Genomic DNA, 15802 nt, shown 5'->3' with positions numbered 1-15802 from the left:
CGATCTCAGGACCCCAGGATCATGACCTGAGCTGCAGGCAGACACTTAATGGACTGAGCCACCCAGGAGCACCCTGGTTTCAAATAGTTTTGAGTATGAATATAAATTTATATGCTAGATCTTATGTCAGTCAGTATCTTGGTTTTTAGTTCTAGTAATATGATTTCTCTAGATATGTGAGATATTAAAACTTTGAAATGAAAAGTATATTTTAACAGAGTTCTCCTTTTAAAACCCCAGGTAATCTTTGAAAGAGGGTAAACAAAATTTATATATGGATTAACATTATATGTAACTTTAAATGAAAATGAATAGCATCTGGTTGTGGCATACCTGGCAAAAAATAAAACAAAAGCATGTTGAAAATTAACTACCTTTTATCAGAAATTTACTTAGCAACCTGGGATAAGACTGGACATTTTGGCACTCATCCAGAGTTAGAAAGACCTATTTACCCTAAAGTGTCATCAAAAGTGTCTCTCTGGTGATCTGGGATAAAGGGATGGGAAGGAACTCTTTGTCAAAAAGGTTGTTAACCTCTTGGGATCAGCTTAGAAGATGAGACTTTTGCTTGAAGTCAAAATCCTCATATAATACATAGCTCAGTGTGATAAAAGTTTTATTACCTATTACCTTATAAATTTAGGAATATAAGAGTGAAGGTAATGTTAGGGATTCTGTACAACTAAGAAGGTTTTATCCTATTGACCTGAATCTTTTAAGTGCTTTTCCTTCCTTTGAGGACTCATAATTTATAATTCTTGCTTTTGTCCATTCATGAAACATACATGTAGCTCTCCACCATCTGTCTTGTATCCTTTAATTCCTTGGTCTCAGGAATGTCACCTTTTGGAACTATAATTGATCAATTTATAAGAATTCAAGATCAGTTTGTGACTGAGGGCTCTTCCCACCTTCGTTTGCCAAGTTCTAGTCAAAATCCCCTGGAATGGGAGCAGAGCTCTTTCCTTATTCACTAGGGGTAGCCAATGAAAAAATGGGCCCTTGGACCATGTCTTTGTGGAGCAGGTGTTCTAACAGTGGGCCTAGGTCTAGATGACAGCTTGGTGTGGCAAGACTTCCAGGTCTTACTGGAAAAGCAGAGCAACAATTCTCAGCTATAATTTCTGGGATTAAGGAAAGCATCTAGAGAAAAGCAAGAACGTTTTCAGATCTTACAGGCACCAATTATTATGCCAGTTTCTCCTGCATCCAATTGCATAATAAACAAATCAGGAATAATGCCGTTCCTCTTACATTCACTCTTGATTTCTTCTTAGTTACATGTTTTTTGCCCAACATCAAACTGTGGCCTTATTTGATTGAGAAGTGTAGAAGCATAGTAGGATAATCTGGTCCAAGGCAGTGTATCTTTAAAAACAAATATTCTTATAGACCACCACAATGCACATAGGGGTATATATCTAATATACATACAAGAGTATATATCTAACAGTATCCTACTACCAGAAATAAATCCTGTGCCTTCAAACAAAAGGCATTCACTTGTCCAGTGGAATCTTGTTCCGTGTAACCTTTCTCAATTTGATGAGCCCAAGCCCCCCCAAAAGTATCGACTCATTCCTCCAAATTTATTCATATGACCAACATAGCTGTTCTCTGCTTCAGCCTCCTATCAGGAAACACTGAGTCATTAAATGAAATCATATTGAGGTTTCTGGGCAATGCAGGAGAGAACAACATTCACTTTTTCTACCTGGGCACCAAGATGTTTGTCCCAGGAAAAGCTACACTGGTGTTCCAGCTGGCTGACAACGGTTTGCAACCCCACATTCTCCAGTTCATCTTATGTTGACAAACGGCCGTCTGCTGATGTTTGACAAAGGAGTGTTCGACTATTTCTCTGCAAATTGCCTGCCTTCTCAGCTCTAATCTGGGTTAACAGCATTGCCAAACAACACATGCTCTTCTGGTGATCATAGCAGTCTCCATGTTTAAGTTCAGTAGGAAACCTTTGAAATTGATCAAACTCCAATTCCCACATGCCTTGTTTGATATTAGCTGGTGGCTTGCCCTTTTATCTAACTTCTCTGGATCCAGAAGCCAGGAGACTTAAAAAAAAAAAAAAAATTCCTAAGGGATGGACAGAAGGAAGGGACACCATTTCCTGATAATAGTATAATTCCAAAATTAGTCTTACAAACAAAGGAGGGAGGAGACCTTGAGCTCATTGAATTCCCACAGCTGGTAGAGCTAACAAACGTCCAAATTTTGGACCCCTACCAAAAGTTTCAGAATGGATCTTCTTACCCTTTGTTAATTATAAAATAAATAGATTTCCAGGCCTTTTGCAAAGGGAGGGCCTAAATGTGCAGTTTGAAATTGAAAGTAGATAAATTTGTGCTTTCCTGACAAGATACAACTGATCTTCAACTCATGGGTATCTTCCCCAGGTTTATAAGTTTTAACTAAAGTAGATTCAAGAGGACAGTGAAAGATACTTTTTGTCTTCTATCCAGAAAGCTCTCCCATTTTCTTTTTTTCCTGATAACATTTCCTAGCCCTTGACTTCTGGCACATGACCCAGGTATGGTCCATGATAACAATCCCACGGCCTTGGCCACAGCGATTGATCCATGGGTTAGAATGTGATACAAATAGGGTCAATCAAATTCCTTCTGTGAGATCCTGAATAAATACTGTGAGAAAGAAGTTCTGTTCCCTGGAGTTGGGTATAAATTAAAGTTCTTTGGTTGTAAGTATTATAAGCCAATGCTGACTACTTAAAGAAAAAAAAAAAGTTAATTAGAAAAAGCGTAAGAGGGCGCCTAGGTGGCTCAGTTGGTTAAGCGACTGCCTTCGGCTCAGGTCATGATCCTGGAGTCCCGGGATCGAGTCCCGCATCGGGCTCCCTGCTCAGCGGGGAGTCTGCTTCTCCCTCTGACCCTCTTCCCTCTCGTGCTTTCTCTCTCTCTCAAATAAATAAAATCTTTAAAAAAAAAAAAACTACTGAGGTACTATATGCTGGCTAATTGAACATAATAATAAAAAAATTAAAAAAAAAAAAGAAAAAGCGTAAGAGAGCTGGTCACAAGGCTTCCCTTGGGTGAAGGGGGAAGGGACATTGTGATAAACAATCCTATAGGACTTTACAGAATGGGAGAGGAACATGTCCCCCACAGAAAATCATGCTTCTGCTACGGAAGAAAGAGGGAAGTGGTTCTGAGCAGGCAGAAGCAGATGTTCACTGTAGACCAGGGCAGCCAGGCCAACCTTCCTGATCTGCACCTGCAGTCACTCAAGTAGGGCCAGTAGCAAAGAGGAGCCAGATAAGCCGTCCAGGAGCCCTGTGCCTCAGCCTTCTTCCTTCTTTTCTGCTTAAACCTAGTTTCATTTTGGTTTTTGTCACTGGCAACCCACAAAGTCCTGAGCAACACCTAGTTTTCCCATGAGTGATTTTCAGGCCTAGAAGTTTCCAGAATGTCCTTTTGAGAATTAGAATCACCCTAAATTTGCACATAGTGAATAAGTAACATTTCTTGGGATCTTCATGAAATAACATCCGTAAGCTTTGCAGGGACTCCTGGAGCAGTTGCTTATCCTTGAAGGAAACTTCTGAAATCAGACTTTGACCATGGGGTTCTATTTCAGGAAGCTGCTCTATTTCAGAAAGACTTTGGTGGACTAAAGAAGAGACAAACTGACAGGAAATCTCTGAATGAGACCTAGAGATTATAAAGATAAATATAAGCTATTTCTATGAGGTAAATATTGAAACTCCTCAGGAACTTCTTATACTTAGCACATCCAGAAGTTACCACTCCTACGCTCTCTCATTGTCCCTGCTGTTAATTACTGGTGTTTATTGGTCTATATGTAAAATATCCCACCTTGCAATAGCTTCTGTTTTTTGAGGATTCAATGGGAGGGCTTAAAAGGAAACCCTTTTCTACAGGTGTTGGGATAATAATATGTATGTCTGAGGGGGGAAATCTCCACTTTCTGTTTTCCTAAGTTCTTGTCACCTTCTGTCCAAGGCAGTCACACCCTTGGCAGTGGTAGGAAGGCTGTCTGTTTACACTTTGACCAACCTTCAGACCAAAGCCCATGCAGCCTGATGAGATGGGTGGCTAACAGTGTGTTTTGACAAGGTCCCAGCATTTGACACAGTGAGATCTCACGACCTTCCTTGCTACTTTCTTTGAAAACTCTGGTAAGATAAATATCTGTGTTCAATGGTGAAAGAAGGGTTGCATGTAGAACTATTGATCAAGTTATCGGTTCTTCGTCTGAGGAAGAACAGCCTCTCAAAGAGCTAGGCTGAGAGAAAAACAATGCCAAAGGATGGCATTGTTGAAAAAACCTAGACACAAATGGACAACTACACAAGATTGGCCTTACTCCAGTAAATAGGAATATGACCTGTCTCTAAATGCTTGGAATTCTACCAAGTCCAGATTTTACTTGGGCCCAAAGCACTCACATTAAAATGCACTTAAACTTTGGGCACCTGGGTGGCTCAGTCGGTTAAGCGTCTGCCTTCGGCTCAGGTCATGATCTCAGGGTCCTGGGATGGAGTCCCTCATCGGGCTCCCTGCTCTTGGGGAGCCTGCTTCTCCCTCTCCCTTTGCCTGTTGCTCTGCCTATTTGTTCTTTCTCTGTGTCAAGTAAGTAAGTAAGTAAGTAAATAAATAAATAAATACATAAATAAAATACACTTAAACTTGACAGGGTGTTAGTCATTACATCCTAGTGAGGAGCATTTTTCCCCCCAGTGGAGATAAAATTCACATAACATAAAATACACCATGTGTCCAATTAAAGTGTGGAATTCATTCATTTTCCTATATTAACAGTGTTGCGTGACCACTATCACTATTTAATTCCAGAATGTTCTTATCACCCTCAAATCCCAGTTTTTTTTAACACCTAGTTGCAATAGGAGCTTTGATCCTGGGGAAGTTTGTAGGAGGAGAGCAAATAAGAGGGCTGAGTCCCTGGGGTGGACATCCTGATAAAAGATACTCTTGAAAATACTGAGCACAGTTGGCTCTGGGATGTTGACAAAGAGATAAATCTCCTGATTTTTTTTTAACAATATAAAACATCAATAGTCTAATTCTTAAAATCAACAGTGTTTAAAAACCATCCTGTGCCCCTGAAAATCCCTGAAGTGTCAATCCTTGTCCAGGCCTCCCTGAAAAGAATGGTTGGCTCTATTCAGGCACTGAGTCCTGGATAAGCTTGCCCTGGGATGTACCTGCACTAACCGGGAGTATCTTCTTAACAGGAGTAAAACCAAGAGATGACTTAGAGCTGATGTGGCTGTTACCGGGGCAGTGGGAACTCGCCTGTGGGGGCTAGATACCTTACTTGGTGAAATAGCTGTGCATATTAGGAGAAAAGAATTGAAAGGAAAAAAAAAAAAAATCCAGAAGAGTGCATCGTACACTGGCTTGAAATCTATGAACCAGGTCCCTGATGTTCTGGTCAAAGATAGGAGCTTTCATCATAGCAAGTGACCTAACGCTCATGTACCAACAAGACTTAGTCACGAATGTCTTTTGCGAAGTAACTTTGTGCTCTTAAGTCGAAAGAAGCAAAGATAGTTTTTGAAATTTAACCTTAGGTCCCTGCATACTAAGGTTTACCAAATGGTGACTCTGAAGGGGTACAATAGGCATTTCACTGAATTATGCTAATAAATAAAGCCGTAAGCATTTCAGGTGCAGGCTGTGGAAATGACGGAAGGAATCTGCCTTGGGCTGTGATTATTTGCACAAAAAGCAAAATCAACAAACAACACTCAAGCTGTAAGTTTCCTGCTGTGCCAGTTTTATAATAAACGTGTTTTTCTTTTCAGTTGAACTTTCCATTGACTTAAATCATTTATTTCCTTGGAGGTAATTTAAGTACATAGCCAGTGAAGTAGTTTACTGTGTTTAAGTAAAAAGAAAGTTTGGGAGCTCACTGTTTCATCAAAATGTGAATATGCTTAAAGGTATTCCCAATATTCTGGAACATTCCTCTGATTAGAAGAGCTGAATGGCAACCTAATATATATAGACTGACGTAGAAAATGAACCAAACAAGGGGGAAAAAATGCACATTTGGGTAAAAAATATTCTAATTTATTTGGAAATATCTTGATCTGCTTGTTAGAACTATAGGCATCAATCTGTAACTATAACAGAGAAGTAGCTTTATGTTAATCCAGGTAACATGTCATTTAGAACAAAAACTTTTTTTCCCCCTCTTGCAATTTCAGTTGTTACAATAAGGCAGGCCTTCAGATAGGCAACCATGATGTCACTTGATGGAGGCTGGAAGGGGATTCCTTTCCCAAAGTGGTTCACTCTCCATTTTTATGGGGTCTGAAATTATATCACTGGACATTTATTTCTTGGATCCTGAAGGTCCTTTGTTCACCAAGAAGAATCTATTTAAAAAGTGCAAATACTCATGGACGGGTGACTCATTAAGCATTACATTATATTTTAACTTGACTGCTAATTGAGAGTGTTTTGGACATGTTGGTTTTGTCCCTCACTCTTTCGTTCTGGTAATGGGTTATCTCTTCCTTTAAGGAAGCGCTTCTCTCCAAATCGAGCCCTGTGCTTCTGGTGGAAGCTGCCAGTCAGAACATTTTTTTTTTAAAGATTTTATTTATTTGACACAGAGAGAGAGATAGCGAGAGAGGGAACACAAGCAGGGGGAGTGGGAGCAGGGGGCCCGATGCCGGGCTCAATCGCAGGACCCTGGGATGACGACACGAGCCGTAGGCAGACGCCCGACTGAGCCACCCAGAGGCCACCAGAACATTCTTCTTTTCCATCCTGATTTCCCTCTACCCCACCCCCCAGTGGCAGGTGCGTGACTTAAGCTTGTCCAACCATAGTTCTCCACCCCTGGCCACAGACTGGTTCATGTCCCCGCATGGCTACCCGACCCAAGCCAGGACAGAGTGCTTTATTGTACTTTTTCTAACTGGAATTGGTGGAAAAGTGGTTTCTTTTCTCTCTGGAGGAGACATGAGAAGAGTCCATAGTTGCTTATGGCCATGTCTCTTCTGACATCCTGCTTGAGAGAATGAAGTCTCAATGAAGAGAGAAGCAGAGTTGAGAGACACTGAGTGTTCTGATGGTATGTGAGACTCTGTATCCATTGGACTATATGGCTAATGGCATGCCCTTTCTTAGTTTGTTTACACTTGTGCCAGTAAATTACCCTTTTTCCATAAGCTATTATGTATGACTGGGACATCTGTCATTTGCAAACAGAGGTCTGAGAACTGAAAACAAACATTTTATAAAAGGACACAAGATAACTAGGGGAGGGGTATTGTTCTGGTCTAAGAACGTGTGTGGGAGGTGGGTCAATTCTAATTGTTGTGTGGCTAAATGGAGGTCATTGTGTGTTAAAGTTACCAACATCTTTGCAGATTTTACTTTCAAGTGTATTGAGAGGTAGGACAAGGTGACCAAAGTCTCTGAGAATGAAAGCTAATATGACTCTGGAGCCAAAAGTGCTTTGACATTCTCTTGGGCTACTGAATTCAGGTTGAGGAGCATGGGAGCAAGGGGAGAGCAATAAAGTGCAAATATTTAAGTCAGTCTACTGACTCAGTTTTTCCATCAAATAAGAGAAGCAACATATAGGTCCAGAAAGAGTCACTGTTTTCATCCATAATTGACCTTGGAATACCTATCTTTATTTAAATTTATATCTGTTCATAATACATTAGGGTTTTGTATTTTTTCCTGTACAGGTAGCTTTTTCTTTTTTTTTTTAAACAGAAATACAGAAAGAAAATGGGCAAAGGTGGGATTTCATGTTTTCTACCCTCCCCCCAACCATTGGAGTCCTGGTACTTCAGTGTGATTTTAATTTTGACCTACTAAAATATCAAAGGAACAAAATTGTTATTAGACAGCAAATGATACATTTTTCAACAATGAGAATTATATACCTTGCAATAAGATCTTTTTTTCACTAGATTCAAAATACAGTTGAGAAGTTGAATGCTTCTCTCAGGCAAACTGGAGAACTTTCTCCAACGTGATGTAAAATCATTATCAGCTTCTTGGGACGCAACTAACTTGAAATCTGGCTCTGATGCCCTAGAATAAAGACCTTTAGGTGGATAATATCCTTGAATGGATTTTATTCTCTAAGTTTTCATGTTGGTAAAAGCAAATTCATAAGCTATCATTATGTTCTGCGGGAAGAGAAAAACAAACTGACCTTCAGCATGTGTTTCAAGATGACTGTGTTCCATGCCATTTCAACCCCGGGAAAGGGCTATTCGGAATAGAAAATTAAAACCAAATTCATTTTCAAGGTCCACCAAGTGGCCAGGATGCTGGACGTGTGTCCCTTTCCGAAGCCACCACAGCGCCTACTTGGCCCTCCTCCATTTATTTCCACGGTCCTCCTCTTTTTCCAGAATGATTTATGAGTAATAAAGGAAGCCAGGGTAGGAATAATGGCATGTTTCTGGCTTTACGAGAGTGCCACACATGAGAGGAAGACTTTACCCGGGGGACCACGGTTTCCCAAGAGATTCACCAGGCGGAACGAGGCTGGACGTCGCTGCTCTAGAGCAGAGACGAAAGACGCTTCTGCGTCGGAGGTGCGCAGGTGCACTGGGTAGGGTCAGGGGCTGCCTGGAGGCTCACTGCCCGGGGGTTGCTCCCACTTGTCTAACCTGGGGCAAAGCAATCAACATCCCTAAGCCTCCGCTTATTCTTCTGGAATCCATAAATGTACTTACTTCAGAGGTTATTCTGAGACTTAAATACACGTGAAGTGCTAAGCCAAATGCCTGGCACGTAGTACTAAATGTTAACTCGTATCATTCCTAATGGCGGCAGTCGGAGGGGTTTTCCAACCCCAATGTGTGTTTATAGTCCCTTAGAGAAGACTTGTTCAAAACTCCAAACCATAGTGGCCATTACAGTTTCTCGGAACCACCCAGATTTCATCCTCACCCAGCCTTCCCTGCTTGTTTCTGGCTCATTCATTGGCGGTTGTTCAAACCCTCACTTTTTCACTTCCCTGTGCCTGCCCGAGCATACAAGCCTGTCTACACTTGAAGGCAAGCTCCTCTCTTAGCTCCACTCCAGAGCTTCATCCCTCGGGTCTTCCTTAGACTCTTCCCTTCCCTCACGGCCACCCAGCTTTTGTGCAAAGACACTTACCAGATCTATTTATTCCAGCTCTTCAGCTTCAGAGACTTTTCCTCTAAGGAACTCCTTGTTCATTCCCTACCTCACGTACAGTGAAAGCGAATCCAGCCTGGAGTCAGTAATTTGTGTCATGTCCGCTGTTCATGCGGACGGAGGTCAGGCCAGGCCAGGCTGCTCCCCGGCACGGTGGCCCTGCCTTTTGCTCTGTGGCCAAGAAAACCATAAACTTCACGCAGGCCCGAGGGCTGGTGTGCGACTGTCACGTGGTAATACTGACCTCTAGGGGCTGGCTTCCCTTCACATAGCATCCTTATCTTCTCATTGAGCTCCAGGACTGTGATGGCAGCCTCTTGCTTAGCTGTTGCCAAATCCGTTTGCAGCTTTTTCAGTTTCCTTTTGTGCTTTAGTTTCTTGAAAAAAAATAAGAGTTTCCGTCACTAGAGACAGACATATCAAAGGAATAAAAAGAACTGACGAAGTCTGAACAACCATGCCTTTGCGGGCCAGCTTCTGTGAACTGCTCCCTGCTTATCTAGCTTAAGTCCTTTCTGAGATCTCTGAAACAGAGTGCGAGAGCCCCTCTCAGAGCGTTCCTATCCCCAGCAACGAAAGCCACTCTCTACAGCAGAGTATCTTTTACCCTCTTGAAGGGTTTTAATCTGCCTCTGAACCTTGTATTTTGGTTGCTTGTAATGGAGGCAATTAGAGAGCAACTCTAGTTGGTGGTTGGCATTTGACCACGGAGGTGCCAATGCCTAAAGGTGCCTGATTTTTTTTTCAGTCTGTAAGTAAACTCACGTGAAATAGTGAGCCTATTTCAGAGAGCCTTGCTTCTGTGTCATTTTCTACCCTGATACCATAAAGGTGTGCATTCCAGTAGACCCTGAGGAGTGTGATTCTACCACGAAATGCTGACGTTTACAGATATTTACTGGGGTATCTATATAGGGAAAGTGGTCAGGGGTACAAATCGTTAAGCCATAAGAAGGCAGGAATTGCTTGCTGTAAAATTAGTCTGATTTATGACATCTGAGCCTTTGAAAGAACTACTTGAGGAAGTTGTTACCTGACCAAAGGATTCACCTGGAGATTTTAAGACTAGCAATCTCCTTTTGTGGATTGCAAAATGAAATCAATTTGTCAGAATTAGATTTATCTGTCACTGCGGAAAAACTATCTGTTGTGAAAAGTGTTGTATTTACACTTATGTGTTGTTGCCTTTCCACTGAAGAGCTCACTTTGCCAAGTCTTTGTGGACTGGTAATTAGGAAGCCCAGAATATAAATGACTAACATTTCTTATCAGACATAAATCTTGAGATAGGGAAAGGAATGGTTTTTGCACATCAGGGGAAACCTCAGGTAGTAGGGAATCACTTCCTTTTTTTTTTTTTTTAGAGTAAAGCGGGTAAAATCAGTTCATCAAAGATGGGATTCAATAGACATAGACCACTCATTTTAAAGACAGGTTGTCTTTCAGACCAAAGCAGGATTAGGATTTCACGAAAGCTGAATTAATGGCATACATGTGGCTAAAAGAGAATGTATTATTCAAATGAGAATAGTAGTCATGGAAATTCTTTAACGGGAGCTGGAGGGGTAGAATCCCGCATGGTTCACCAGCACGGTCCAGGTGAGAGGTGCCCTGATCCACAACACGAGTTCCTGGTCTGTTCAGCAGTTCTCTTAGAGTGTAGTTAGTATTCACATACTCATTTCATCTTTGTACTAGTTACAAAGCACCCCTTTGGTGTCGGGCACAGTGCGAGCCAGCTGTTGAAACATCAATGCTGATAAGGCTCCGCGCCACTAAGACCCTCTTACTGTTTCCTGTCTGAGTCTCTGTTCACCAAAATCCTTCACAGTTTGACCTGTTCTGTAGATTAGTTCAGAGAGAGATTGAGCTGATCAACAAAGACATGGGTCTGGGTATTTGATAGCTAGCTGTGTTTCCCATAGTAAATTACTAGGTTGGCATGCTCATCAATACCCGCCCCCCACCTTGTAAGTTGGTTTGTGTCAGCTTGTTCATGAGAACCTCCTCCCTCCCAGGCCTGGGGTGATAATGCCTGTGAGGCCCCTTGTGGTCCTCAGCCTCCTTTCCTGATGCTACTCCAAGACTGTTCCTGTGCTCAGATTTTTCATACTTTGTTTTTACCATTTAGAACCTTGGGGCTAGAAAGTGGGAGGAATGATACAGAAATGAGAAATGAGGGAGAGAGCTGCAAAGGGATTCAGCAGAGAGGGCTAATTGAAAGTATCAGAAAAGGGGCGCCTGGGTGGCTCAGTGGGTTAAGCGTCTGCCTTCGGCTCAGGTCATGACCCCAGGGTCCTGGGATCGAGTCCCGCATCCGGCTCCCTGCTCGGCGGGAAGCCTGCTTCTCCCTCTCCCACTCCCCCCTGCTTGTGTTCCCTCTCTCACTGTCTATCTCTTTCTCTCTGTCAATTAAATAAATAAATAAAATCTTTAAAAAAAAAGTATCAGAAAAGAACCGATAATGATAAGGGTGTGCAAACTGATGCATGAGGGTTAAGTGTGTGGATGAATGCACTTTATATGGACATATGTAAAAAAGCAAGATGGGGTGATGGATGGAAAGAGATACTGATAGATAGGTGAGTAATGGAAGATAGCAGAATGGTAATTGTGTCTAGTTATTAAGTATATGGGTGTTTACTATAAAATTCTTCCAACTTTTCTGTGTTTGAAATTTTTTATAATGAAATACTGAGAGGAGTAAGAAGGAAAGTTTGTTTCCTTACATTGCTTCTCTCTTAATTTGTATATTTGCCATATGATCTGAGAAAGAAACTGAGGATATTTAGTTTGGAGAGGACAGCATACAGGGGAGTTACGACAGCTGACTTCAGTAATCTAAGGTACTAGTCAAGGGGAAAGGAAGTTGAGTTAAACAGTATTATTCTAGAGATACCATGGGGAACAATGGGTAAAAAACTCAAGAGGAGGCAGATTTTGGCACAGCATGAGAAAACACCCTCCAACAACCAGAGCTGAATTCATAACAAGATAGGATGCGTCCTGGCAAAGGCCTCCCACTCTGGGAATGATCAAGCAGAGACTGGATGAACATCTTCAGGCAGGCCCATAGCAACCTCTGGGACCTGGGTCAAGAGGTAATTAGAGGTCTGGCTTACCCCCAATTCTTTCCACCTTTGGCTTCCTCCAGCCTCTGAGAGACCCAGCACATGCCTGAATGGACACCTCAGCCCTCAAAGTCTCTAAGGTGGATACAGTTTTCAGGGATCCCTTAAAAATAACTCTAGAATTTGTGGGATGTTGCATAAGAGGATCAAAAAGGCCTGCGGGTCCCTTAGAATTCAAGGACAGTTGTGACTCAAGATGTGCAAACTTTATTATTAAGCTCTAAAGGAAAGGGGAAGGGACCTTTAGATTTAAGTTAAAAATTGAATAAAGAACCTAAATTGATTTCTGTTGGGAACTGTCGGTTATTCAGATAAATTTTAAAAGAGTTTAACATCTTTGTCTTTTTTTTTTTTTTTCCTTTTCTCCAGACAGGACTGCTGTATGCCATTAATTCATAGCTCTAACCAAGCCCTTTGGGCATTTCTAAAAATTCAGTTTGCCGACATGTTTTTTATTAGTCATAGACATCAAATGATTTCAGCAATGATAATATTTTCCTTTGCTTTTTTGGCGTTCTCTAGCCAGGCAACCCAAGTGTTGTACTTGACCCTAATGGAGTCTGTTATTATTGTCTCCTTAGTAACTAGGCACTCCCCCCCATGATTACTAAAAGGAAAGGAAGGCTTTATAGCTTGGAGGTAAATTCCTATTACCTTGCTCTTTTCCTACTTCTGCTACAGGGTGGACAGAGGGAGGAAATCATGTATTCGTGCAATGTTTTGAAAAGGAAATATCTATCCATATCACATTGCCGAATAGCTCGCATTATACGAAGTCATCGGGAATTAGAGATCATCAGGGAACTATTTATAGATGAGTTTCAACTCGAAGCTGCCAGCATTGTTTAAAATTTCCTGGTCTTTCCACACACTTTGAACTGTGGCCTCAGATTCTAAGGCAACCATTGGCCCTGAGAAATTGGGCCGGGCACATGACATCTCCAGGCCCTTGATCCCATAGCATATAACTGGTGGCGAGGCAGTGACTGAACACCTAAATGACAGTACCCAGTACTGTTTGCTAAGGGGCAGATAGGTCTTTCTTTTTTGTCATTATTTCTTGAAATACATCGGGGAGGCTCTCAACCCTCCACTAAGAACACTAAAGTGCCTTTTCTAAAGATGTCTTTGTCACACTTTAGAAAATAAAATTTGTGTTTCATTGAAAGCACGATTTCTCATTTTCCAAGATTTGCCTTGTCTTCTTTCTTTCTCCTTCCCTGTCTTCCACCACGTCTGCCACCTTTTCCTTCTCCTAAATTAAGTTTTCTCCATAACTGCACTGATCTCCTCCTCACTTTGTATGGGTAGACGACACTCGATGTCCTGAAAACAGATAAGCAAATAGCCTTGATCCAGTCTCCTGCCAGAGCTGGCTAGATGCCTGGCAAAGTAGGTAGCTGCCTCCGTGGAATGATGTGAGGAACTTTCTAAAGCCCTACCTCTTCAAGCCAGTGGCATCCGTGGCAGGCTTGCTGGAGCATAGCTTCTTACCTTCCTTACTTAGCCTATATAACAAAGACAGGTTTTGTCTCCAGTGGGCCCCTGATAAAATGCTCACTACCAAGGACATCCAAGAGAATTTGATTTGAATACAGGACATATAAGCAGATTTCCTCTTTCATTTCTTTTCTAAGAGCCCATTGTTAATAATAAAACTCATAAAAGTGATATAGCTTTTGGATACAACTTGGCTTGGAAAATCAATTTCACAACTCTTATTTTGTTTTGTATTTATGCTATCCCCAGGTAAGTGTTTAGAAGTCCAGGAATGGCAAGTATGTGCCTCGTAGCTTCCTTTCTCCCCCGTAGGCCTTTGATTTGGGACTTCCTTCACCCTAGGTTGCCTACCTGGCTTCACAATCCTTGATCCACACTCCCAGTAGCCACTGCTCATTGATGATACCTAATTGTTATGTATGATCCTGTCTCTATTTTGTAGGTGAGAGAGTTGAGGGCCCTGAAAACTTGAGTAGACCATGGTAACCATGGTCTCTTAGTAAGTAAGTAGCTGAATTGACTTCAACGAGTTCTTTTGATTCCAGAGGCTGATTTTTCTTCTCAATGATAGCGTAACGGTTCACTAATCAGTAGCACCATTACTTTGTTAAGTTACCTAAAGCTAGCTTTTTGTAGTTAGAGCGTGCATGGCTCTAATTAGTACAAGTAGAAAGGCAATAAACCAGACTTGGTTATAAAAGACTGACACTGAAGGGTGATGGTGAGACACTTGTAGCATGGACTGCCATCATCTTGCCAGAGAACCTAAGAAATAAAGGAAAGATCTGATGAACCCAGCTAAGGGCTATCTGTGCCTGGTGTAGATCTGAGCCCTCTTAGTGTCTCTCATCAGCGGGTCTGGAATTGATCCTGGGGCCTGTGGCCATTCTGTTCAGTTCTCTAAAGTGACAAACAGTAGATCAGATGAAACTTTTCTTATATAATGCCTTGAATGAAAGACCAAGCACAAAAGCAAAATGCAGCTTCGTCTTCTTTCATTCAATAAGGTCATGGGGGGAATTGTCAATACACAACCATTAGGCCTCATCTCAACTTTGACCAAGAGTTGGGCGCCACATGACCACTGTTGACATTTCATGACCAATAGTCAGACTTTGGAAATCATAGCTGATACTGTTCAGTTCTTTGCAGTATCCCTCCCATTTGAGAAGCTTATTTTATGTTATCACATGCTATAGAAATAAATTTTAATTCTGTTCCCTACATCTGGAGGGTTTGGAATTTCTAATAAAGAGAAAACAAAATCCCAATAATTAGACAAACATCTTGACTCACTACAGGGGAGGAGTTTACCTATAGTTGGAACCAAGTCTCAGTTCTTTCCCTCTATGGGATAAATAATTATTAGAGACAGAAGTAGAGTTTGCCATTAGATGTCCTAGTTTCCAGAAATGTCTGTGTACTTACAGACATTTTTTTATGTTTATGTAAGACAAGTTACAGATTAATACAAGATAAAGAGAAAAATTCCAATGATAAGATAGACGTTTCTAACAACACAACAGTCCAGAAGTTGGAATTTGTTGCCCTAAAAGACCATAAGCTACCCTTCCTTTCATGTAGTATACAGACTATTATTGGAAATGTTCCAGAGAGAAGCTAATACCTACCACCTATAATATGCCAGGCATAGTTCTGAGAAGCTGATACATACTAGCTAATTTCATTTTTGTAGCAACCCAGTGAAGTAGAACTATTATTAATTCCATTTTTAGATGCAAACACTGAAGCACAGAGAGCTTTAAGTAACTTTCCCAAAGTCAAATGGTGACCCACAATTTAAATCTGAGCGATTCAGCTCTAGACTGTCCCTTCCATCCCTAGGCTAGGCATGCCTCAGTGTCCTACTCAGGTTCTTACATTGTGAGCAATTTAAATAAGATGACATTTCCTATTTATAAATCCATTTCTTAAAGCAAGAGGTGTCCAACTTCTGATCATTGAAGCTTTGAGACATGGGCTGACCCC

The 15802-nt window shown here is 41.5% G+C and overlaps 1 protein-coding gene and 1 long non-coding RNA gene across 4 annotated transcripts in view; one reads left to right on the top strand and one right to left on the bottom strand.

Annotated features, from left to right (window-relative positions):
• Positions 1-15802, bottom strand: part of CCDC192 (coiled-coil domain containing 192) — a 197717-nt gene that overhangs the window by 52740 nt on the left and 129175 nt on the right. For all 3 annotated transcript variants that reach the window (XM_073878615.1, XM_025860990.2, XM_025860991.2), the window contains exon 6: positions 9427-9559. In XM_073878615.1, the coding sequence (XP_073734716.1) occupies positions 9427-9559 (133 nt within the window). The remainder of the gene's footprint in view (positions 1-9426; positions 9560-15802) is intronic.
• The window catches only part of LOC112815183 (uncharacterized), a 273184-nt gene that overhangs the window by 192134 nt on the left and 65248 nt on the right, over positions 1-15802 (top strand). The window lies entirely within an intron of this gene.

This window comes from Callorhinus ursinus, unplaced genomic scaffold (assembly GCF_003265705.2).
Source record: "Callorhinus ursinus isolate GAN/ISIS: 27379988/994484 unplaced genomic scaffold, GSC_fseal_2.0 scaffold30, whole genome shotgun sequence".
Lineage (NCBI taxonomy): Eukaryota > Metazoa > Chordata > Mammalia > Carnivora > Otariidae > Callorhinus > Callorhinus ursinus.
Note: the sequence above shows the minus strand (reverse complement) of the source record. Positions and strands in the feature narration are given on the sequence as shown.